This window comes from Trachurus japonicus, chromosome 3, assembly GCF_045865225.1.
Source record: "Trachurus japonicus isolate A0001 chromosome 3, Traja_1.0".
In the NCBI taxonomy this organism is placed as follows: Eukaryota; Metazoa; Chordata; class Actinopteri; order Carangiformes; family Carangidae; genus Trachurus; species Trachurus japonicus.
The window spans coordinates 27,215,552-27,237,565 of record NC_140909.1 but is presented as its reverse complement, the minus strand read 5'-3'; the positions used below and the strand labels follow the sequence as shown (position 1 = coordinate 27,237,565).

The window sequence follows — 22,014 nt, the reverse complement described above, 5'->3', positions numbered from 1 at the left end:
ACTCTGCGCAGAAAACATCTTCGCTGCATCTCGATTTTGCCGTGGCCTTTCTTTTGGATTTTTCCTCCTCCTCCAGCCGACCCGCTGCTCCTGCTTTTTTCTCCCAGTCTCTCTGTTTCTCTTTGTGAATGCAGAGTTCTCTCTTAAAGCTATTGATTTCTTTTTTCTCTCAGCCTCCACATGCTCCAAATGCTCCACTGGTTGTTGAATCAAGCCAGAGCTTGGCCACAGCCTGCTCCCACCCCCCCCACCCCCCACCCCCCACCCCCTGGGCCTTCTGGGGAAAATCAAAGTTCGGACTGTTTAAACGGTGGAGGGTCACTGGTTCAGAGAGAGGCTATACAAATAGATATGCAGTGATCTAGATTAGGTGTGAACACTGTAGAATAATAAATATTTATGATTGTACTGTCTGAAATACTTGTTGGAAAGCAGGACCTGGTTGTTGCTCTGGTTATTAATTTTTCAGAGTGTTAGTCCTGTCTCCTGCCACTTGGTGTGGTGGTGTGTAAATTATTATGCACTGATACACAACCTTGGTGAATAGTACTTGGAGCCTTCATGAGAAAAGGAAAACTGGCTGTTGGTGATTTCCTTAACCTTCTGATAAAAGGAAGTTTAGCTTTGGGTTTAGCCCCTGATGATCCTGGATGAGGAGAAACAGAAGTTCTTGACGGCAGGATTGCTGCTCCTTGATGTTAGAGATCTCTGCATTTTTATTCTTTAGCTGCATGTCACTGCAGTTAATTAAGAGCTGATGAAAGAAAATGAAAACATTTGTGGAGTCAATGTAACGACTGTGGTAATGACAGTGTACACGCTACATGCCCCAGCTGCCGCTTCAATAAGACCAGAACTCTCTGTGTAATCAAAGCTGATGCGTACTGAATAAAACATTTTGGCATCTGTCCATACATACGTATACATATGGAACATGTACAATGATTTATGACTTTTATTCCCCAAATAGTACTGATTGCCACAGTAAGAAGGGTGACTAAGAGCTATGTTGGATTCGCCTCTATTTGACTCTCCAGTATTATTACAACCAGATCTCCATATACAGACTATTTATGAATCATGACTGTGAGAAGAATTGCAAATGACATTCTTTTCAGAGGGGCTGACTTGGCTTTTAGCATGTTTTATTTATTCAGAGAGTTGGTATGAGGTGACGGAGCAAAAGCAGCAAAGACGGAGTCAACCTGAGGTCAGTAGGGGAACATGGAGCTCCAGAGGCTGCAACCTTTACCACAGAGTTATCTGAAGAAGTAGGATGGGAAATGTTCTTCATGGAAATGGATTGTAGCGACTTTGTACATATTTAATATGTCTGGTTGGGAAAAAAAAAAGATACCGAGGCTTAAAGTTGAGCTCTGTGCGGATGCTGCTACACAGCCAGCAGCCTGAGGGCTCCTGCGTGAGATGTTGACAGTGTTATACTTAGCAAAGCCCCAGATAAAGGTCATTAGCACTGGATATTAAAAGAAACCAAACACTTGTTAATTGTCAGATCCAACTAATTTTCTACCCCCACCTCTCTGTTTCCTTCCGATGCAGCGAGGGTCGTGTGGAGGTCCTGGGAGGAGGCAGTCTCCAGATCTCCAATCTCACAGAGGAGGATGCCGGTGTCTACACCTGCATGGCGGACAACTCTAATGCCACCATTGAAGCGCAGGCCCAGCTCACAGTACAAGGTACCCTCATCATCAACCCACAGAGTCTGCTTTTGTTGTAGGACCAGAGGCACATGGCATTTACAGGAGCAAAACCATGAGAACAGTGAGAGATAGTGAGTGAGGATGCAGTAGAGAGTGGAGTGGAGCTGAGTCACTGCAGGTCTGAACTCTGACTCTGATCCTCCTGCCTCCTCCGCCACTTAAAACTGTTAATTTTCACCTGATTTTTTTTGTATTCTATTCTATCTAATTCTATTTTTATTATTCTTATTAAATGCCCCGAAACAGAGCAAGTAACGATTTCTTTTGAAACAAAATGAACAAGGTGTGTTTCTTACATGCAGATTAGGTGTAGAAATTCAGTGTGGCAGCCTTATTGAGATGTGCTGCACACCATGAGAGGAACACAGGAGCCGTGTTCTCTGGGAGCAGCAGATTCAACACTGACATACCCAACACATGGAGCGTCTGTTTATATCTGCTGTTTCACATAACTCAACCCCTCACAGGAAGAACAGAAAGAGTGGAGCTTCACACATCCCTGGCAGGAATAAGAAAAAGAAAACAAAAAATAAAAAACTAGACAAACACTAGAATTAGAAGATGCCGAAAGAAAAGCTGGCAGTAGTTACCAGACGACACACTGAGAAGATGCACATGCAGCACATCAGTGTGATGGAAACAGGGTTGTGTGTTTTCCTAGCTGTTGCAAAATTAGTCACAATATGTTTTGCTCCCTGCTACATTACAGCAACACCACACATTCTTGTATCTATGTCTGCAACCAATTGTCTTGTAATTATAGCAATCTATAATTTAGAACTGCAAATGATTGGCAGTGTACACACTCATTCTTCATCTCTTACTAGGTCAGTTCTGTGAGGAAACAGGGCTGCTGATGCTGTAGTATTTATCACTCAAAAATTCAGCGCTAATGAGCAAATTTGAATTGTAGACATCCTGGAATATGAGACTTCATTTTTGTATCAATTATCACACTTTCACATGAAACAGCTGCTAATTCCCAAATGAATGCTGACTAATCTTCACTTTCAAAGTCCCAGTCTGACAGAAGGAACTTAATTTGTTTAAGACTTGTCCGTAATAAATAAATAATAATAAATAAAAAAACTCAGCACTTGCTATGAAATACCAATTTTTAACAAATAAAGCATAAAAGAAAATGTTAGAATTTGAGGTAATAGCTGTCTAATATCTAATTCATTTGTGCAAAACACATCAGAAATTATGAACAAGCCTGTTAAGGTAATGATACTGCATCATATTGTTGATTTTTCATTATTTTGGGAAGGCAAAGTATTTTACAAATGATCTACCTTCATTTTAGCCCAAACTGTGAAGCAGCAAATTTAAGTGCAGGAGTTAATTTCAGTCACATAACAGCTCGACCTGTGAAATTTAAAAATAATCCAACCAATAAATCAAAAAACTGCTTGATATCAGAGAGACAGTGTTTAGAGTTCAGATTAAAACTGACATGTCACCCCTCATATTGACACACAAATATGTCTGGCTGTTTTTCAGTTGGTTTCTCAAATGGCATTGATCCTTTTAAGTGATTGATCAATTACCAGTAGTGTTTCTGGTGTAAGTAAAATCATTTCAGTAGATATTTAATATCTTAAACACACAGAGTGTTGGTGAGGCAAAAATACACAGGAGCACAGATGTCTCCTGTGTATTAGTGTGCTTTTCCCGGGTGAAGCAAGTCAACAGGATTTGGTGTGAAATAACTTTAGAATGGGGAAACACCCCGAGGCTCATTCTCGGGTTCATTGCATTTCACACACACCCACATCATGCTATGACTCCATACTTCCCTTCCCAAATCCCTTCATCTCTCCGTCGCCCCTCCACCACCCTTTCATCATTCCCCGTCGCTCACTGTGATTAAAGGAGACAGTAATGGAAAATCGGATCAGGTCACAGGAGGACATCTGACTTCACTCGTTTTCAGTCTTCAGGTCTTTTCGCTGAATTCTCTCTGAAATCCTTCATGTCTGTGTGACCTGACCCCTGGCAGCCCACCTCCCCTTTCCCTCCAATGTGACGAGACTGCACAGGATTGATCAGCACTCCTGAGATATTGTTGAAAGACATCAGTCATTGAAACACAAAGAAATAATCTAATTAGTTCCCATGCTGTAGGTTCATAGGACTAATTGCATTTGATTCCACCAGATTTATGAAGAAACCAGATTGTGGCATTGATTTGCTCCCTTGACAACAGAGGTGACACTTTAAAGGTCAATTGATTCGCCCAAGAAGCAGTTACACCTGTGAAAGACACTAATACAAATCAATGTGGTATGAATCTATACAAAACATTGTATATGATAGGCTCCTTCTAAAACACCGTAGGGCATCTTTTGCTGGTGTAACAAGGAGAAATTGTGAGTTTACGGTCAGTAGCTTTTGGTAAACACTGAATGGTTTCTGCTTAGGAAAAGGTGCAGGGAGCCAGGCGGGGATTTGATGTGGTAAAACACTGTTTGGTTTTCACCTGGAGATAGCTGGAGGGTTTGTGATGCAGCTGGTGCTTATCTGTGAAGGGAGAAATGCATGGGGTTTACAGCAGGTGTGCGTACACACACACACACACACACACACACACACAATCACACAGGCATGCATACAAAATGATGCCACACCAGGTCAATTATGCACTCACTCCATACACCTGTATGCAGTCAGTAAACAAATTCACTTGTTCATGATTTCCAGACTCAAATTGTATTGAAACACTTGAGTTAACTGGAGCCTCCTTGGATTTAGTTATTAGACTTTTATTTTCTATGAGTGATCTTATACAAACTGCTGCATCTTATTCCTCTCTGCCCCGGAGCTTTCTTTTTTTTGGAAACACAAAAATGAGTTGCAGTGTTGAATAGAATGTCATGTTTTTTGTTGTTTTGTTTTTTATAATCAGCACAGACACTGTGAAGTATAATGTTGATATATTGTTGCTAACATACATCTTCCTGCTGCAGCTTAGTGAGTACCGCACTGATAATACCTCACAAATAAATACACAATTCCGGTTGTTTGAGTAATGTTTGCAAGAAACTGTGTTTCAAGGTATCTCAACAGTAAACTCGGCTAATGAGAACCTTATACTAGTTACTATGGGAGAGATGTGCACTACAATGAGCCTTGATATGAGGATTTACTCTGACCATGTAGGCTACCTGCTACACATTTGGAAGAGTGCTCCAGTAAAGTCTAGACAGATGAATGACGCCGTAGGTCTCTTTCAGGAGAGTAAGACTTCATCATGGCAGGTCTTGGTAGCAAACAACCGATAGGCCTACAGAATTCTGTAGGCCCTTATATCTTAAGATGCAAAATTAGCCAACATTGACATTATAAGCTTTCTAGGCTACTTATGAGATGAAACGTGACTTCATTCCTTCACCTGCCGGTGGCTCTTTCCAGTGTTGGAAAGCCATCTATTTCCACCACTTTTAGTCATAAAGTTAGCATGCTAACCAGCTAGCCCAGCCCAGTTAGACCACGTCATCACTTTACGATACCGAGTCACTGTAGCATCTGCCTGAAGAAGTTATAGCCTACTCCTGAAAGGGTGTATTATAATCACAACAGTCTACTGTAAGTAAACAGCGGTTAATGCTAACTTTGTTTACTTATTACTATGTAGTAATAAGCAAACTTTACCAACAGCTCCTTTAAATTAGCCTGTAAATCACATATGCGGACAAAACTGTAGAGATAAGTCAGGCTAGGAGACTTTAGAATGTTAGGGTTGTCATGGTGACAATAAAGTAGACCAACGTTTCCTGGACCTAACAGCTGGTGTGTCTCTGATAGGCTCCTGCCTCCTTACGTCTTGACTTAGCTTTAACGCTACAACAAAAACCACTGAGCAAACAGGAATCTCTCTTTCCCACATGAAATAATATACAAAAAGCTTCAGAAGACAGAAGTCAGTGGGTGTCGGAAATGAACAATCCACGTCCTGGAGCAGTGTTATTATTACATATAATTAAAGTGCCAGCACCACACAGTCTTTATTTCAGTACACAGCAGCACTACCTGATGCTGTAGAGAAGCTAATACTGGAAAACTTCAAAGTTTAATTTTTAAGGTTTCATTTTCCTGCTGGTCGTCCAACAGAGCACCTGGCCGCTCCAGGACCTAGGGGGCCGGGTTACAGGGTCTTAAAGGTCACATGGGGTCTGAACATTTTCCATGACATACTCCAACAGGACTCCTGGTAGTTTCGAAGGATTTCAGGCTGTAAACATGATCATTAATAGTTTATGCTCAGTTCATCCATCCACTCGCATCTACAGTACTTACTTGGCCCTGCACAGGGCCAACAGTTGTGTGTTGACACACTTCCATGTCTCCGTAACATTACTGTACATTTGTGCGAGCATGTTCTGTTCAGTGAGACTTTGCTGTGACATCTCACCCTCTATTAGAGCTGGCAAGAGGAAAAATGGAGCCAGAGGAGACAGCAGCTTTTGATTATGGTCTTGTGTGACTGAGGCACCACCCAGACCTGAACTCTAAGTGTGTGTGTGTGTGTGTGTGTGTGTGTGTGTTTGCAAGACAGAAATAGCTTCTCCACAAACATATATGCTTCCAGTTTTATTGGGCTCCAACTTAGTGGCCCTCATCTATCATGGCTTCATGCTATCATGCCATCAACTTAATTGTTTGCGCTCCCATGCAGGAAATCCCTGCCCCCCGTAAAAGTTTTGAAGCCTTTCCTATGAGCTGAGGACTTAGATTTATGACCACAGACAACAGGATGGTTTTACCTTTTCTAGAAATAGAAACATAAAAAAACAACAACTAGTAGTTACACTCAGCTTGAACTTCCACCTTTGTCTTCTTTACCCTTTTGTAACAAGAATAGCGGTTTAAAAGATAAACCACTGATTGTATCACATCTACATATTCTGAGCAGCTCACATTGTTTCATCAGGCCAAAGGTAAAACAAAAATACAAAAAGTACTACCTAACAAAAGTCGAAGTTTGTGCAGAGTCAGTTGACATATCAGTAGAAAATCCCATAGAGGATTTTTTTTCCCTAAACTGTGCTCAGAGTATTTTTGCTCACTAGTGACAGGAATAGTTTGCTGCAAATGACGCATGGAAGAATTGCGGCTTTTGTCAGATCTGGTGGATGTTTTAGTCTGTTTTTACTTAGGCACACCGCCTTCCTGCCCGCCCTCCAGTGTCACAGTGATATTCTGACTGAAATAACATGAAACTTTCCATTTAGCTTTTACAACAGCAGGAGCAACACCCACAGTCACACACCTTTTCCCTTTTTTTCACCGGGGTTTATCTTAACCAGTGTGTCAGTGTCTGACTCTTCTCTTGTGTCTATCTGTAATCATCTGTGGGGAATCAGCAGCCATATATTTATTTTAGACAAAGCCACATCTGCATGGCATCAGGAACACACGAACAACTGTGTACGCCTCTTTGGTGTTTGGGTTGTGTTTTGCCAGAGTCACAGTGTGAGTCAGCCGTGTGTTGCTGCTTCTGCTGGGGAAGCTGATCCCCTTTGGCCTGACTCATTAGATAGCAGCTTCTGAACGGCATCACTCAGCCCATGTAACTGTAAAATGGAGATCACTCAACCTCTGTTTGGTTTTGAGGTGGAGATGATCTTAAAGGGATAGTTCAACATTTTGGCAAATTGGCCCACTGCCATAATCCGTGTAGTCATAGCAGTAGGTTCGTTATCTTTAATTATCGGTGCAAGCTATTTTTACAACGGTGGAGCAGAGCCGCAAGCTACTCAGAGCTACGCTACGGCGGCTAATGGGATTTCTTGGTTTCCCTCATCAAACTCATCAAATACACAATCCAACAACTGCAAAATGCTTTGGTGGACAAGTTGTGACCTGCACATTCACCACGCTATGAGGTAACAAAGGTAACGAACCTACTCGTAAAACTATAGGGATTATTGCAATGGGATTATGGCAATGGGCCAATTTGCCAAAATGTTGAACTATCCCTTTTAAGGGAAAAGTTATCATCTATCTGTACCTTCACATAAATATGTATTTACTTATATCTGGTTATAAGAACTGGTCTGAACTGTTACAGTATCAGGATTTAAGTCAAATTAACCCCAATAGTCAAGTTTATAATAAAACACATTACATCTGATGCACCAGATTGCCAGGGATTCCTTAATGATAATTGATGGATCAATAGTGCATTTTAAAGAAGAGTGTCAAGTATACAACACAAGGGATTGATCGAATCGTGCTGTGTTTTCAATACTGATCCTGTAGAAGGTTTAGAGTTGTTCCTGATCTAAAATGAACACACCGCACAGAGGAAGTGCCTTGAACTCCTTGATATGCCGGGACCAAACCATCAAACCAGCTTTGTTTCAGTGTCTCATGGACGATCTCAAGCCTCTGCTTCCACTTAACTCCGGTAATTTTAGAACCATCAGAGAGAGTCCACAAAAAACACTCAGATTAAACTCCTACTGTATGACTGCCTATAACGGGACATTATTTTCTACTCAATGACTTGGAAAGCAGGCACAGAGCATCTTGTTTGTTTTGGCCAGGATTAAGAGTAAAGCTGTTATCTTTGCATGAGCAGGATGGGTAATTAGTGCAGTCCGAGCTCCACTTGCCCTCAGAGTAAACCCTGCCTGCCCAAGAGCTATTGTTTAACTTTATGAAGCTAACTGGCCTCTGGCCAAACGTGCAGCATACAGTAGTAACGTGACTTTCATATTTGGATCCTAGACTGCAACAATTGCTTTCTTCAGGTGTTTTGATTTTGATATTTTACTTTTTATTTCTCGCTCAATAGATGGAGGCTGGCCTTTCACTGAGAGTATGTCTCTATTCACTTCACTCCTAGCTGTCAGTGGAGGTTTAAGTGAAGTAATCTGCCCAGAATCCCTTTAGGAATCCTATGAGGTTTTGTTTTAACAAGCTCACAGTGAGACACACACATGACCTTTTTGTGGCCCTCTTTTAACAGTTCACTGGAGTCAGTGTAAGTCTGCATTAAAGCTTCTTTTACTAAGCCACGAGCTAAAGAGATAAAACCAGCTCCAAAGAACTGGCATCGGAGTTTCTTTCAGCTATTCTCCCTCCTTTGTATTTGCCCTGATGTTTTTTCCTCCCTCTTTTATGTATCTGCACTTCCTCTGTTGCTTTTCTGTCTCTGTTGGATTTCTGTTTCATTAAAGAGTGGTATTTATGTTCAAACACAAGTCGGTCCATTTAGAGGCATTCCAGCTGGTGGAGCTGAGCATCTGTGTGCCTGTGAACTGTAGACTATAGGAAAACATGGACTTGGCATCCTCTGACATCATCCATATGTTTACAAAGGGACATATTTAGTCCATATTTAGTCAGTGTTACTGGATCCAGAAAATCCAAATTTGTGTTAGAGCTGAAGCCAGGCACTGCAGCGGCTAAAGAGCTACTGCAGAGAGTGTTGAGACACCTGCCAATCAAATAAATATGCTCCGAACAACGCCCTCTATAACCATTTATAGCTGCACTGCCATATTGATTTTTCTTATTGTATTGCTATGGTCCAGTTCAAAGACCAAAGCAATCGCGGGAAGAGTACAGCATAGATTAATTTAGCAAAAAGAGTTTTATTTTACAAATTGATTTTAAGGCAGTAATTTCAATAAAAGAAGACAAAGTAAACAAAGCACCAGTAATTTGAATTTGAAGTGAAATGGACAGAAAAACGCAGTGCCAGGTAGATGAGATAATACAAAAATTAAGCAAAACTAAACTACAGAACAAAACAATTGGATGCCAGGGCAGAGAGGGAGTGGGGACTGTGTGGATGGACAGGCTTCATAGAAGTGGAGACAACGGTGAGGTCAGTTCCTGCCAGGACAATACCACATTGAAGAAGACACATACTAAAAACAACAACAACAACACAGCAATCCCTGGCTGAGGCCTTACAGTAGCTCTGACACATCTCCCCCCTAAAAACTGGGTCCCCTATTTTTATTTCATTATACTTAACCTTACAGCTCTCATCTCCTCCCAGCAACTGGTACTTGTATATAAGAAGAAGAAAAAGGGATTTTAAACAAAGAAAAATAAAATAAATGAAAATGTGCTCAGTCAGATATTATATATTTTATATATTTGTTGAAACTTACCTTGTTCTTTGCACGTTGTAGCCTTTAACAGAGCATTATTGCCATGTCTGCTTCCTGAGGTTGTCAGAAATGATACAAACATTTCGTTACTACACTGCTAGTGGTCAGAAACATAGCTGGTTCCTATAAGGTCCTGGTAGTGACCCACTTATTTTTGGAACAAAAGGTGGCTGTTTTACTTCAATGCTGGTTGTGTAGACTGACAGCTGGCATCTAGTAACACTTCCAAGGCTGTTCCCCTCTGGCAACAAAACTCAGCCCTAGTGGTTTCCTCTTTTCTTCCAACGTGCATTATAACTCCATGTGATGACATATGAAGGAATGCGTCACTCCATCAGTCCTATACTGTACCTTGTTTTTTTCACTGATGAAATGTTTCAGCGAGTCACACTTTGGGTTTTAGTTCTGTTGCCGCATTAGTCAGCAAAAATCCCTTTTCCAAATGTGATGAAGTCCACCTGGTGCTGCAAACGGACAGTAAAGGAGGTCACAGGCATGTTGTTGCACTGAGTGTCTCCCCCACACACACACACACCCTTACACACATGTCACTCTCTCCCCCACTCCGTCTGCCTCACCCCCCACAAGCTTTATTGGTACATTTAGGCGTTTCTGCTCATTGCTCAGTCCAATAGGTTCCAAATGTCTGAACTCCATTTAGAGAAAATGGTGCATGTCTGCTCAGTTGGAGAGAGGAAAGGGGTGGTGGTGGGGGGATGGGGGGGGCTTAAGATGGAGAGATAGACAGGGAGTTATAGGAAGATTAAGAGTCGGGGAAAAAATGGGCGACTGAGTGGTGAAACAGAGAGAGCGAGGGGGAGATAAAGAGAGCCACAGGGGCACCAGACACCATCAAAACCTGTCACAAGCAAACCTCACCAGGGGGCTCTGCACATGCATGCTCACGCACACACAAGTGTGTATATACGGTGTGTGTGTATGTATGTATGTATGTATGTATATATATATACGTATATATATACTTCAATGCAAATGTAGTGAATGTGCACAGAATGAGACAGCATGCACTTACAGAAACATATGTTCTCATACATAAGTAGTCACTTACATATACATACACACATGCACTTAATGTGATATGCAAACGAAATCCACCCATACACATACTGCCGGCAGAGTGTACATCACACACCACCAGTGTTAATGGAGTAAAACAAGTATCCAGGCACGTTTTTAAAATTATTCATATTCACTCATGGCGCAGTCAGACAGCCACACACCCACACACACACACACACACACACACACACACACACTCATACAGATTCACTGGTGCTTCAATGGCGTGTCCCTGACACACCAAAGTGAACCAAGGATTCCACCTGCCTCTGCTACTAGAGGCAAATATCCAGGGGACAGCACACTGTGAAACACATTATTCACAGCTCACACATCCCCCTGCAGGGAACACCGCTACACACATACAGTAGATACACATACACAGACACATATGTGTACACCAGCACACAGAGCAGGGGTCTGAGCTGTTTTGACAGTCATACAGTGATCCAGTCCACAAGCATCACTATCCTCATTTCCATTCTCGGCTCAGTCGTCAGTATTTGCCCGTGTAGCTCACAGGAAAAACACCTCGACACTCATTAAGCAATGTGAGATGAGTTTTCTTTGGCAGTGTTCAGGTGTTTTGTATTTGACCTATTCTGTTACATCGTGTTGCTGGAAAACTGGAATTTGTAAGTCACAGAAGAAGAAAAAAAACAAGATACTGCACAGAGGGATACAAGTTTTTTTTCTTATTTTATTCTGTTTTCATTTTGTAGCATCAAACCTGAAAGGGAACTACACTGTTAAGTTTGTTAAATCTTTTCTACTTCAGTTAATAGTGGATCATGTGTACAATTGTAACCCCAAATTAAAGCCCAGGTCTCTGTCTATAACCAACACCAGCTAAAAACATTCACTTGTTGCACATTTTCAAAAATGTCTGACATATAATGTTGAAAAATCCTTCAGTGTATTTATTTATCATCACACACGATCACAACTGCCACTGCTGTCCCGTTGAAGCTGTTAAAATGATTGCACACACTGATAATTACCCATAATTATCCTGTTTACATGATTTTCCGGAGGAAGATGTGGATCTTTCTTTTATGAAATTGTAAAGAAACACAGGATAATCATAGTCTCGCTGTGTTACCTTTGGCAATTGTAACAGCATCTGTTAAAGACTAAAATCACTGCTTGTGGGGAAGTGTGTTACCCCTGTGGACAGAGCTCCGTGTGGGAGGGGCCTTGTGTCGTCCTCCCGGAGAGCTCCTTCTTCTCCTGAGTTCCCACCTCTCCTCCCTTTCCTCCTCCATGTGCTCTGTGTTGGGTATGAAAATACCAAACAGATGGAGAAAGTGCACCTCAAGGTCAGGAAAATACAAAACGCATCATTGAGACCGATGTGTCCTGTAATTGCACCGCTTCTTGGCGTAATGAGGTTATTATTGTTTGAGAAATGTGTGTACAGTGGATTGCTCCTTTTTAACAGATTTAATTACAATCATCTATAATTTGGGAGTCTTATTTCTCTTGCTGCTTTTAACCACATATCCTACCAGCATGAAGGATAATCCGTGAACTAGAAATGTCACGTTAAAATAAATTAGCCACGGCTACATCAGGCACACGAGGAGGACTTGACCCCACAACTTGTTAGTCAGCTGAACAAAGCCAGAAAGGGACCTGATCCACTCGCTGCTGCTAATATCCAATCAGCTCGTGTGAATAGCCACAAAATAGATGCTAATAACTAGCTATCACAGAGCCCAGGAGGCTGATGGCCAAGCTTGACACACAGCGACACACTAACAATACAGTCATTTAAACCGTGGTCAGCGAGGTCCCCGCTTATCAGAGGAAAGCACAGAGGCAGCAGAGACACCCACACACACTGTACACTGGACGCACACACACAGAGCCTGTTTCGCCCGCCCTCTCTCTGTCTCTCTTCCCCCCCTGCAACACGTACAGTCCAATTACAGAGAGAGAGGACGGGGCCTGGGCCCTGTGCTCCCGCTGACCTTGTTCCAGGACAGATTGATGAGGAGCTGTATCACCGCAGCAGATCAAATAACTCCTTTCTGGCCCTCATTACCAGGACGAGGGGAGATCTGCAAGTGCTCGGCTCTGCCAGTGTAGCATGCTAACGCGCTGCACTGATAGAAAACGGCTGTTATTCCTCACCCATTTCCTGAATAAGAAAGATCAGAGCTTATTGAAACCTTTTTATCAAATAGTCCCGAGTGTTGCCATCTGCTGAACAGGTCAGAGCTGTGTGAAGGGAGGTTGTTGGTTGATATTGTTTGTTGCTTTTTCCAACCTAACCCTTAACTGGCAGTTGAAGAGATATGCAATCATCTGGTCTTGTTCATTCCAGGCAGAGACCAGAGCTCTGTTTTTTTTTTTTAAGCGCCTGGTTAATTTTGACAAATTGGTTACTGGGTTACTTTTGGAACAAAAAAAAGAATTATTCCTACACATATTTTCCCATCATCCCTTATTTGCCCATTTGCTTTAACCGTTAAAACAACTTCTCTGATTTCTCTGTCTCATCTTTTTTCCACAGTCCCCCCACAGTTTGTCAAGCGACCAGCCAACATCTACGCCCACGAGTCCATGGACATTGTTTTCGAGTGTGAGGTTTCAGGGTCTCCAGCTCCCACTGTCAAATGGGTCAAGAACGGTGATGCTGTCATCCCCAGCGACTACTTCAAGATAATTGTACGTTTATTTGGCCCTTAAAGGGATAGTTCAACATTTTGGCAAATTGTCCCATTACCATAATCCCTATAGTTTTAGGAGTAGGTTCGTTACCTTTAATTGTCGGTGCAAGCTGTTTTTAGAATGGCGAAGCTGCTCAGAGCTATGTTAAGCCGTTGACCCCCTGAAATTAGCGGGTCGACGCAGGTTTTTTAAATGCGGGTCGACCCGCTAACAATCGGCATTTGCGAGGGGGGGACGACACGCAGGATAGGGCCGCTCGGCGCGGGATTCAAACCAGGGTCGCCTGCAGTGAGGACCATAGCCTCAACACATGGGGCGGGTGCTCCACCAACCGAGCCAAACACCACCCCGAAAAGCCGATTATTACCGGGTTTAAACAGGTTTTTTGTCCAGTGGGAAAGGGGTATTACAGAGGCTAATGGGATTTCTTGGTTTCCCTCATCAAACTCGTAACTTGTAAAAAATAGCTTGCACCGACAATTAAAGATAACGGACCTACTGCTATGATTATAGGGATTATGGCAATGGGCCAATTTGCCAAAATGTTGAACTATCCCTTTAAGTTGCACATTCCTATATTTTCAATAATGATACTTGTTATATTAACTGCTCTTTCCTCCTCATCCCTTCTGCTCTGTAGAAGGAGCATAACCTGCAGGTTCTGGGTCTAGTCAAGTCAGATGAGGGTTTCTACCAGTGCCTTGCGGAAAATGATGCCGGCAACATCCAGTCCAGTGCCCAGCTCATCATCTTGGATCACGGTACGCCACTCTCCAACACCACACATTTGTTAGCTAATCAGATGTCTCATTTTTTCATACAAGAACATCCTGCAGTGATTAAATAATCAATGTCAGGAACTACTCTGAAATGAACCATGTCTGATCAGTGTTGCTCAGGCAGACAAACATGAGGAAAAACAATAATCTGTTTACAGCCATTTGAATATTTACTACATTTTGTAATACAGCAGCAACACACCTTATGAATCCCAGCCATGGGAACTGGAGCTGTCAGATCTTAACAAGAGATAATCACTGTTTTATCTTTGGTAAAATGCCTAAAAGCTTAAAATGTTACAATCAAGTCCAATGGCAGATCCAGATTTGTAGCTCAGAAAATCCCAGTATTCTGTTTGGGCTGAGCAATAAAAGACTAAAAACAATCTCTGCAGAAATACTCTAACAACAAAGGCTTGTAAAAACCCAAGCTAGCTCAGTAAAAGGGTGGGTCCTGTGCTCTCTGTATAGTTTGCTTTATTTGTAAAAACCTTGATGCATTCTGGAGGCTGAGCACATCTGTGAAGGTGTGAGGAGAGAAAATGAAATGAAACCACTGGGATCTTGTTAAACCAGAGGTGACTCAGAGGGAACTGAAGTATATGTGGGGCAAACGATGCTCGGTCTTCTACACGGTCCATTCCACGTCTAGTGTTACAGAAATGTTGCGAGGACTTTTGGTTGTATGACACAACGCCCGCCTGCGCTTTGATGCAGCCTCCCCAGCCCTGCAAAGGCCTCCTTTCAGCAGGGAGCTGCACCTAAACAAGAGCCCATACGCTGGGTAGCTGCAGCAGTCTCTTGTTGTACTATTCCCTTTAAAGCTAAAAGAGAGGTTTGAATGCTAATTCCCAGAGCGGAGCTGCAGAGTGCAGAGTACAACAAAAGCCAGACACCAAGGGTAGTGGTTAGAAGCACCAAAACTAAGTGCCTGAAAATACAAGAAAATGTGAAAATCCCAGTGTTCTGGGTGGACTGGTTTCATTACCTCTGACCATTTGGGGAAAATGTAATATAACTTGGATTTGAAATCATTTGTACAGTCGTAATAATAATAGTCTAACCCACAGGCTAGTGAAAAAAACACACTCTCCACAAAACAACAAGAAATAAAAGGTAAAAAAAAAGTGAGATACAATTTAACTGCAAAACCTAATGTGACTACAATAACTAGGTAGAACTGGTGGGATAATAAAACAGCAAGGGGAATAAAGGCAGAACTTAATACAGCAGAAATCAGAGTGTTTTTGTGTCTATTAAATTACAATCCCTACTTCAGTGTTGACTCAGACTCTCCCAATTTACTGAGGAAGACGGCGAAATTTAATCAAGCGTCAACTCCCCCTCACTTGAAGCAGGTGGCTATGGATTAGCATAGCAGTGTCCAACTGGTGGCCCCCCAGCTGTGTCATCCCCTCTGACTGGAGGACATTAAGTCAGAAATAATGATGACCTGCAGCTCATTGTGTATTTGTGTTTGACACTATTGATGAGGGTTTTGCCACTTTACATGGCCCCAAGTCTTTTCTTTTCTTTCTTCTTTTTCTTTTTTTTTTTGTGAGTGCGAGTTGATAAATGGGGTGAATTACTCCGACAGCTGCCCTTGCACGCGGAGGTTGCCCCTGAGCGGGGCTTTGAAGAAATTAATCTCTGTTTAATCCATAAATATCACACAGAATCTTTCTTTTCCTTACTTTTTCTGAGTGTGCATCTGTCTCAGTCACGGTAATACTAATCCAAACACACTCACCAGCAGAAAGTTTTCCATTTTCCTGTTTATTCATCAGTTTATTATCCCGTCTCCAATCTGAGGCTCAGAGAAAATCACCGACGTGGCAGTGACACAGTTTATTCCTCCTCCTGTACATTATTGACGATTTATCCGTATGCAGACGCACCCAGTACGGCGTCTCCCCGCAAATGCTTGTTGCGCTGTGTCAGTAAAAGTAATTTCCCCTCTCAAAGGTGCAATTTGTGACTATAAATGGTGAATCAATGAAAACATGTTTGAAATCAGCTAATTTTCTACGGCCATTTGTGCTCTGAGGCTCAGTGATGTGAGGCTGAAGTCTTTTTCAGACCTAGAAGGGTCGTCTCTCTCTCTCTCTCTCTCTCTCTCTCTCTCTCTCTCTCTACTCACTGTCTTCATTCTTTCTCCCTTTCTTCCTGTGCTGCTGATGAGTTCGGACACACACACACACACACACACACACACACACACAGCTCCACAGCCATCTGCCACCATTCTCACCACTTCCACTCACTTTCTCTCTCCTTGTCTTTCACGGCCACCTGCTCTCTGTGATAATCCAACACACTGGTCTTTGTGTTAATTGTGCTGACCTGAATATTCCCCCTGTGCCCCCCCCCCCCCCTCACAGCTGGGCATCTTTGTCCACTTCACAAACACTCCTCCTGCTCTTTGCCTCCTCCTGCGTGGCGTACCTCAGTCAGGTATCCCGCTCACACCTGCCAGTCTGGAATCCTCCTGAAACGGGGCCAGGAGAAGATAAGCCTGGGACTTGCCACAGGGATGAAGTTGTCTTCCCCCAACAGGGAAATCAATGGAGTCGAACTGCTCCTGAACCCAGCGGCCTCCTAATATTCATTAGCGGTCATAATCTTTGCATCTTGACACTGCCAGCTGCAGCTAATTGAAGCTCGGATCATGATTCCCACTTGTAGGTGTTTGGAATGGGAAAGGTTCAGCTGTTGGCATGTGTACAGGATTTTTGGGCATGTTATGTTCAGTGCTCTGTGTCAGTACACCTGACTTTGAAGTTGACAGTAGTACGTTTACATGCACAGCTATGCTCAAAATTCGATTTTGGCGTCTAATCGGACTTCTGTCCTTGTCCCAGTTTACATGGGGGGGGGCAACCGCCATTTCAGGCTGAGAATAGGATCCATTTTTTTTTAAATAATAAGACACAACCTCTCGCTGGTCGCACTGTGTGAAATGTACTAAACCAGTGCTGACTTTTTTCTTTACTTGTCCAGGTTCGGGGGCTTCTCTACTCCACTTTGTGCCGTCTCTACTGTTTTGGAGCATGTGCACATGCATTGTCCAGTTTCAGTCCGATTAAGGTGAATACATGCTGAAGAAAATCGATTTCCAATCACATTATCTGGGTGTCTAAATAGGAGTTGGAGAACTCAGATATTAGTCAGATTAATGTGTTTACATGCACTTCAGTTGTCCAATTAAGGAACTAATTAGTTTTTTTTACAAGGATTTGGGGAAAGTGAAGTGTTTTCACACTACATTTCCCATGAGCCTCTGCACGCACGGTGAAATTCTTGGACCAGCGCAAGACGGACGAAAGCGAAAACATTTACATGACATGACGTTACATGACATCTTTAAGTGTCATGTAAATGTAAAGTGTGTGTGTGTGTGTGTGTGTGTGTGTGTGTGTGTGTGTGTGTGTGTGTGTGTGTGTGTGTGTGTGTGTGTGGTGTGTGTGTGTGTGTGTGTGTGTGTGTGTGTGTGTGTGTGTGTGTGTGTGTGTGTGTGTGTGTGTGTGTGGTGTGTGTGTGTGTGTGGTGTGTGTGTGTGTGTGTAAAAGGATCATCAGACTTCATCTTGATTCAGCGGTTTTAAGACCCTGAGAGCTGTGAGGTTGAGACGTGTTTAGGGGAGTGCAGGTCAGAAATAGAACCTCAGATTGCAGTCTCCAGCAATTTTCCTGGACATTCCACAGTCATGTGCAGTATGGGTCAACTAGTTGCAAACAGATGTGGGTAAATAGGCGCACAAATGCCAAACGAGGACCTTAAGGGGACCTAATTATGCAGTGAAAGGCGGGCCAAGTGAGCGCCTCTTAATGTCCCTTGTAAAGCTGCCACGCTCAGACTGGTTGTCTTCAGGATGTTTGTGTCATTGTGTGCCTGTTGTGAGTTTTCTGTCGTGGGTCGTTGTGGTGTTGTCGGAGTTGAGGGGAGCGACGGCTAAATTTGGTTTGACTTTTCCTGACAAAAGTTATTCATAAATGAAAGTTACTCATTAATGATTATTAACTGGTTAGAATCAATAAGGCGGCTTCTCCAATCAGGAAATGTTCTCATTAACAAGTTGATCCAACATTTGCAGAGGTTTTACCATACCCATCCTCTCCCCCCCTAACTATAAACACAGTGACTAATGGCTGCCATGATGATCTCTCGCTGGCGCTTTTGATCCGTGCTGTCCACCTGGTTGTCACAGTAAGAGTCACAGTAACTGTGAAGGAGAGGTCAGTCACATGCAGAGGACATATTTATACATTTTTAACAGAGCAGCACCATAATAAAAAAAAGATTAAAAAACATAAAAATGATGTGAACTATAGCACAAAAAAGATAAAAATGCCAATGACATTTTCATTTATAGTCCAGTACAATTTAGTTTTAACAATCCACGTCACTCAGCTAAACATCTACGTGTTGTGTGTAACATAACACCTTTGTATAAAAGCTGTGGAGTCATCCATCCCCTTATGTAAACCTCCTTCAGTCTCTGAACCCATTGACTTGTGGTTGGTGCTTGTCGATCTTTCCAGTTCGCTGTAATCATTTTCTTGGCAATCAGGATAAGTATCTGCCGAAGGTATCTCTGATTTGCATCGTACATGACTTTTGAACAAAAAGCAGCAGAACACGACGTGTTATGTAAGAGATCTTTGTCACATGTCATCTATAGACATCGTGCGGCAACAATTCTGCGGCCTTTTCCAGGCCCGTGATTATGTGAACTGTTTATGCGCCGAGCAGCAGAAGGCGGCAATTACAGCCGGGAGAGGAAATGGGTCACGTTTTTTAACTTTGAAGTCGTACACGCCTAGACAAAGCATTTGTTTATATGATTGTCATCTTCCCATACACTCTACAAAGCCTGAGGTTTGTTTGAAGTTTGATAAGGTGGCACACTGAAATGTATATCCAAGTTTTGCTGTGCGGTTACTTTGTGTGTGTAGTTGTGTAGCTGAAACAAATGTTTTTTTTTGGGGGGGGGTCTCGTTGCCTTCTAGAAGTGGAGAGATGCATAACACAGCCATTTAATTTTAGAAGCAGACATTGGTAGGGGGAAAGAAAAAGCACTCTGTGGTTTTCAGTATTTTATATGTGTACAATACAAAATCCAATGCTTGGGCACTGCAAGTTTAAGATTCAAGCACCTAAAAGCTTGATATAAAAAATGCATTTAACATTGGCCAATAAAAGAGAAGTGGATGCACTCCTCTCTTTTTTATGTTTGCATAAATTTGAGAGATGCACTTCCATTTGCATGTGACTCTTTATTCCTTCCATATGCTGCGGTGGTAATACAATATGAAAACACTCCTCTGTCTGACTTTGCCTGTCCCTCCATCCCTTCTCCTTCCTCCTCCTCCTCTCCATTCCCACAGCCTCCCTGAATAATGTTTTGACATTTTGCCTCCTAGTGCCCAAGCCAAGTACTTCACTAAAGAGCCTCCAAAGCTTGTTTGGGATGTGCAACCCCTCTGAGCTCTCACGCTGCTTTGGCCGCAACTGTTGTGAGTGAATTTCAGCGACGTGAATGAAAGGGAGACGTTTCACACAATACTTAGCCAGCAATCACTCGGTGCTCAGTGCAACATGGCTGCAGGGATTGTACTGTACTGTAGCTTCTTTCTCCTGCAGCTGTTCCATGATGACACAAGTGATGCATTATTTCTACTGCAAATTCATTCATTTGAGCTTTTGTTAAACTGGAAGCTTATGCAGGTGGGCTGTCCGCTTGGATCCCTCCCTCTCTTTCATCTCTCTCTGCTTCTCTTTCCCTCCTCCTCTCCCTTCATCTCCCCTTCATATCCCGCCATGCTGCCATTAGTTTTCCCCCTCCTCCCCCTCCCTAACCCCGTGGCAGCAAACAGAAGAGCCTTGTCCTCCCCTCCCATCAGAGGCACCAGACCCCCGCTGAGAGATGGAGATGCCGCGTCACCGCCTGAGCGCTCACCGTGTCTCTTCGTTTTCCTCTCCCTCCATCACTCTGTGTATTTATGAGCACAGGCATCAGGAGCGCTGGCATGATAAACTGGCGCGAGCGCCGTCCCCATCGCTGTAGCAGACAACGTGACAGGAATAGGGAGATGTGTATTGCATCGCACATTAGCAAATCAATTAAGCAGATATCTATGGGAAATTACACAGAATTGTATTTTATTTTATTTTTGTAATAGATTTTATTGATTTTTATCGAAACAAATCATAAACAACATACAAGTGCTCTCTGTATTCACAAAGATTTCCAAACAGGAAGGAAAACAAACCACCATCCAAACCAAAATGACTTCAGGTAGACGACTGTCCTCACCCCAAAAAGTCAAAAGAAAAGGAGTCCCACTGTTGCATCAGTCACCCAATACACATACTCTCATCCATGTATAGTGGAAGTAAAAATATAAATTATACAATTACACAAGACAATAACAGGGTGGATGACGGAATAAACAAGTAAATGAAATAAAGACAGATAAACCACAGATTGTATTCAAGAAAAAGTCAAGAGTGCTAATTCACAACTTTTGGAAAATAAGAGTGTGCTGCAGATTAGCTGTGTCTGTGGAAAACTTGAGTTTAACCTTTGTCACCTCTCTGAAATGTTTACAAGACCGTGCACACAAACCGACTGGCAGGCCGGCGGTGGGTAGCGCTGCTGCCCTCACACAAACAAAGAAGGTTCAAACCTGCTGGAGTTTCTAAGTCCCGCTCTGTGGCTGTGTGGGTTTCCTCTGAACGCTCCAGTTCTCTCTCACAATAAAACAACAGGTAAATTGGCACCTTGTATTCGCCCCATAGGTGTGAATGTCAGTAGAAACGATTGTTTGTCTTTATATCAGCCCTCTGAGAGACCGGAGACTTCTCACCCACTGTCACCTGTGATTGGCTCCAATCCCCCTCCCCCCCCAACTACCCTAAGAAGATAAGCTGCATGACTAATGAATGCAACCAAATGAAGTGGAAGTTAAACCTTGCTGGAGCCTCCTGTCCTGTGGTAATAATAACTACATCTGTATCCATGGCTTTTAAATGAGAGAACTGACCCTGCATATTTTTTTAAAGGGATAGTTCAACATTTTGGCAAATTTGCCCATTGCCATAATCCCTATAGTCTTAGTAGGTGTCTTTGTCGGTGCAAGCTATTTTTAGAACAGTGGAGCAGAGTCGCAAGCTGCTCAGAGCTACGCTACGGAGGCTCATGGGATTTCTTGGTTTCCCTCATCAAATACACAATCCAACAACTATAAAACGCTCTGGTGGACAAGTTGTGACCTGCACATTCACCACGCTATGAGATAATAACGGAACAATATGAGACAGAGTTGTTTTCGAGGCAAATGCAGAGACTGCTTGCAGAAAAACTGCCCCCGATGGGAACGTGCATCAGCGGTTTTGCATGAATTTACCTCTAAAACAACTCTGTCTGGTAACATTCTGTTATTATCTCATAGCGTGGTGAATGTGCAGGTCACAACTTGTCCACCAGAGCGTTTTGTAGTTGTTGGATTGTGTATTTGATGAGTTTAGTGAGGGAAACCAAGAAATCCCATGAGCCTCCGTAGCGTAGCTCTGAGCAGCTCACGGCTCTGCTCCGCTGTTCTAAAAATAGCTTGAACCAACAAA

At 42.8% G+C, this 22,014-nt stretch overlaps 1 protein-coding gene across 28 annotated transcripts in view; it reads left to right on the top strand.

Moving 5' to 3' along the window:
* Positions 1 to 22,014, top strand: part of neo1a (neogenin 1a) — a 228,867-nt gene that overhangs the window by 107,067 nt on the left and 99,786 nt on the right. For all 28 annotated transcript variants that reach the window (XM_085768598.1, XM_085768639.1, XM_085768618.1 and 25 more), the window contains exons 5-7: positions 1,561 to 1,697; positions 13,452 to 13,606; positions 14,250 to 14,370. In XM_085768598.1, coding sequence (XP_085624724.1) covers positions 1,561 to 1,697; positions 13,452 to 13,606; positions 14,250 to 14,370 — 413 coding nt within the window. The remainder of the gene's footprint in view (positions 1 to 1,560; positions 1,698 to 13,451; positions 13,607 to 14,249; positions 14,371 to 22,014) is intronic.